The sequence below is a fragment of the Babylonia areolata genome, chromosome 30 (assembly GCF_041734735.1).
Source record: "Babylonia areolata isolate BAREFJ2019XMU chromosome 30, ASM4173473v1, whole genome shotgun sequence".
NCBI classification, from domain to species: Eukaryota; Metazoa; Mollusca; class Gastropoda; order Neogastropoda; family Buccinidae; genus Babylonia; species Babylonia areolata.
The window spans coordinates 21,857,253-21,859,752 of record NC_134905.1 but is presented as its reverse complement, the minus strand read 5'-3'; the positions used below and the strand labels follow the sequence as shown (position 1 = coordinate 21,859,752).

The window sequence follows — 2,500 nt, the reverse complement described above, 5'->3', positions numbered from 1 at the left end:
AAGGACAAAACAAAAGACTGGGAAGGTATTCAGACAGGTTAGATAATGGAGACAGACTTGACACAATGACTCACTCATTGACACTCACTGCTCAAGTCACGCTTCGATGGGGCATGACTGATAAAAACCTACACGTAACCTGGAATTTTCCTCCGGTTTAAATCAAACCACGGTAACAGTAGGTCTCCAACGTTTATTATAGCTACTTACAGCCCTAAATCCGCCCCAGGGGAGTTTCAGTTCTCTTTATATTTAGACAGAAAGGACTTTCCCTTCGACTTGCCGAACTAAATCTGCCCCAGAGCAGACAGCCGCGGGGGACTTTCCAGATCTCCACATTAAGAGAGCGTGCGTGTCGCGAGACTGAATGAATGAAAGGCTCGCGCGAGCAGACGACAAACTTACATGCTGGTTTCGAACAGGAACGGTGGTGTTGGCAGCTGGTTAAAAAGGGGGTCGGAGGAGGCTTGTTTCATCTAAACATAGAGAACTAGGGAAGGAGAGCAGCAGACGAGAACGCGGTGCTGAGTTTTCAAGCATTGTAACTTTATTTTGTGAGCAGGGGGCTGGAAAGAGAGATACGGCTTTGAAAAAAAAAAAAAAAAAAAAGCCATAATTTTTCTTTGATAGACTACCAAATTGACTTCTTTGTGTGAAGTTTTCAAAACCATTAACTCAGTTTTCTACGTAAGTGTTTGTTTGTTTTTTATTTAAGAAAAATAATATTTACTTTTGACTACATCAGTTTTCAGTGACGAAACTTTGAATATGAATCCCAGTCAGCAGTCTTCGAGTTCAAGATCTTTGTCCGACTCTTCAACAAACGGCAGCACACATTACGCAGATGTCGAAAGTGCTTCAAATTTCGACTTAATCTCTTCCATGAAAAACACCAGTGTGTCATCTTCAACATTCGCTGTTCAAAAACGTTCGTCCTCAGCCGCGAAAATGATTGCAATCGCTTCTCTCTTCGTGAGCGTTTTCTGCTTACTTTGTGTTGTCGCTCTGGGCTGCTGGGTGTTTCTGTTCAGCGATGATGACAACAAAACTTTGCCGTTTCAGTCCAGACTTGTGGAAGAGAAGAGTAGGGAGGTGTGTATGCCGTGCTTACAAGTGAGCCCTGATCCTCTGGATAGTTCCTCTGGGTCAGCGGTGTGGGATGATTTGACGGTGAGGGATGATGAGGAGAACGAGACCAAGATTTGCTGCGCAGTGAATGCGGCCCAGTATGCCGCCCTGTTCAAACTGGTAAGTCTGTCTCTCTGTTCAAGTGGAACTGATTTCTCGGGCTGTACTGTTGTAGACTCTGTGACGCCGGTCAGTTCGACTACATTGTTGTTGTTGTTGTATTGTTGGGCTGAGTACTGGCTGTGTTATTGATTATACACTGACGATTAGATACTTCTTCTTCCTTGGCAGCGACCACAATCAGCTAGTTGATTATTCTGTCACTTATGCATTGTTATAATCATTACTGTGTGGTTCTGGTTGTAGTATTGTATGATTATCTACACGATTAAGTACCGGATGTATTGTTAATGTTATCATTGCTGAACTGATACTGGCTGTACTAAATACAAGATTAGATACGATACATTGTTTTACTGAACTGATATATATATATATATATATATATATATATATATATATATATATATATATATGATAGTCAGTCGTGTCCGACTATGACCATCAGAACAGCAGAGGAGGCAACTGCTGTTCCGACTATTTGGGCTAGAATTTGATTATAGTGGAGAGTGTCTTGCCCAAGTTACATTCCCACTCTCTCGGCCAAGAGGGTTTCAGGACAGTCGGCGTTGGGATGGTTCCCAAAGGCCAACTAGCCCACAAGGCTGCAGCACTAAGAGCCAGTGCAATTTTGCCTTCTAGTTTGAGAGTCATAGTCCTTCACAAAAGACTAAGCTGTAAATGATTTCCCATTGACTGGAGAAACCATTGATAATACAGCTCTCACTTTGCTGTTGGCCCAAATGTAAACTTATGTCAATCTGTGATATAAGCCGAGTGTTGGGCCTTGATACTGGCTGTACTAAATACACGATTAAATAGTACGATACATCGTTGATTTACTGAACTGATTCTGGCTGTAGTACTGTACATGCTAAAGTGCGATACATCAGTTGTTAATGTTATATTACTGAACTAATTCTGGCTGTATTATATGCAGGATTTAGTGCAATACATTTTTATTTATTACTGGACTGATTCTGGCTGTAGTTTAGTACTGTAGAATTATACACGATTATGTACGATACATTGTTAATGTTATCCTTACTGAACTAATTCTGGCTGTCCTATACACACGATTTAATACGATGCATTGTTACAGCATTACTGAACTCATACTGTCTGTACTACTGTACATATGTAGACGATTAAGTAGGATACATTGTCAATGTAATATCACTGAACTGATCCTGGCTGTACTATATACACGATTAAATACAGTACAATATGCACACATTGGGCAATATTTTGC

The 2,500-nt window shown here is 40.9% G+C and overlaps 1 protein-coding gene across 1 annotated transcript in view; it reads left to right on the top strand.

The window, feature by feature from the left end:
- Positions 1–197: 197 nt before the first annotated feature.
- Positions 198–2,500, top strand: part of LOC143275555 (tumor necrosis factor ligand superfamily member 15-like) — a 13,655-nt gene continuing 11,352 nt past the window's right edge. Inside the window, exon 1 of the mRNA XM_076579747.1 lies at positions 198–1,248. Coding sequence (XP_076435862.1) covers positions 769–1,248 — 480 coding nt within the window. The 5' untranslated portion in view covers positions 198–768. The remainder of the gene's footprint in view (positions 1,249–2,500) is intronic.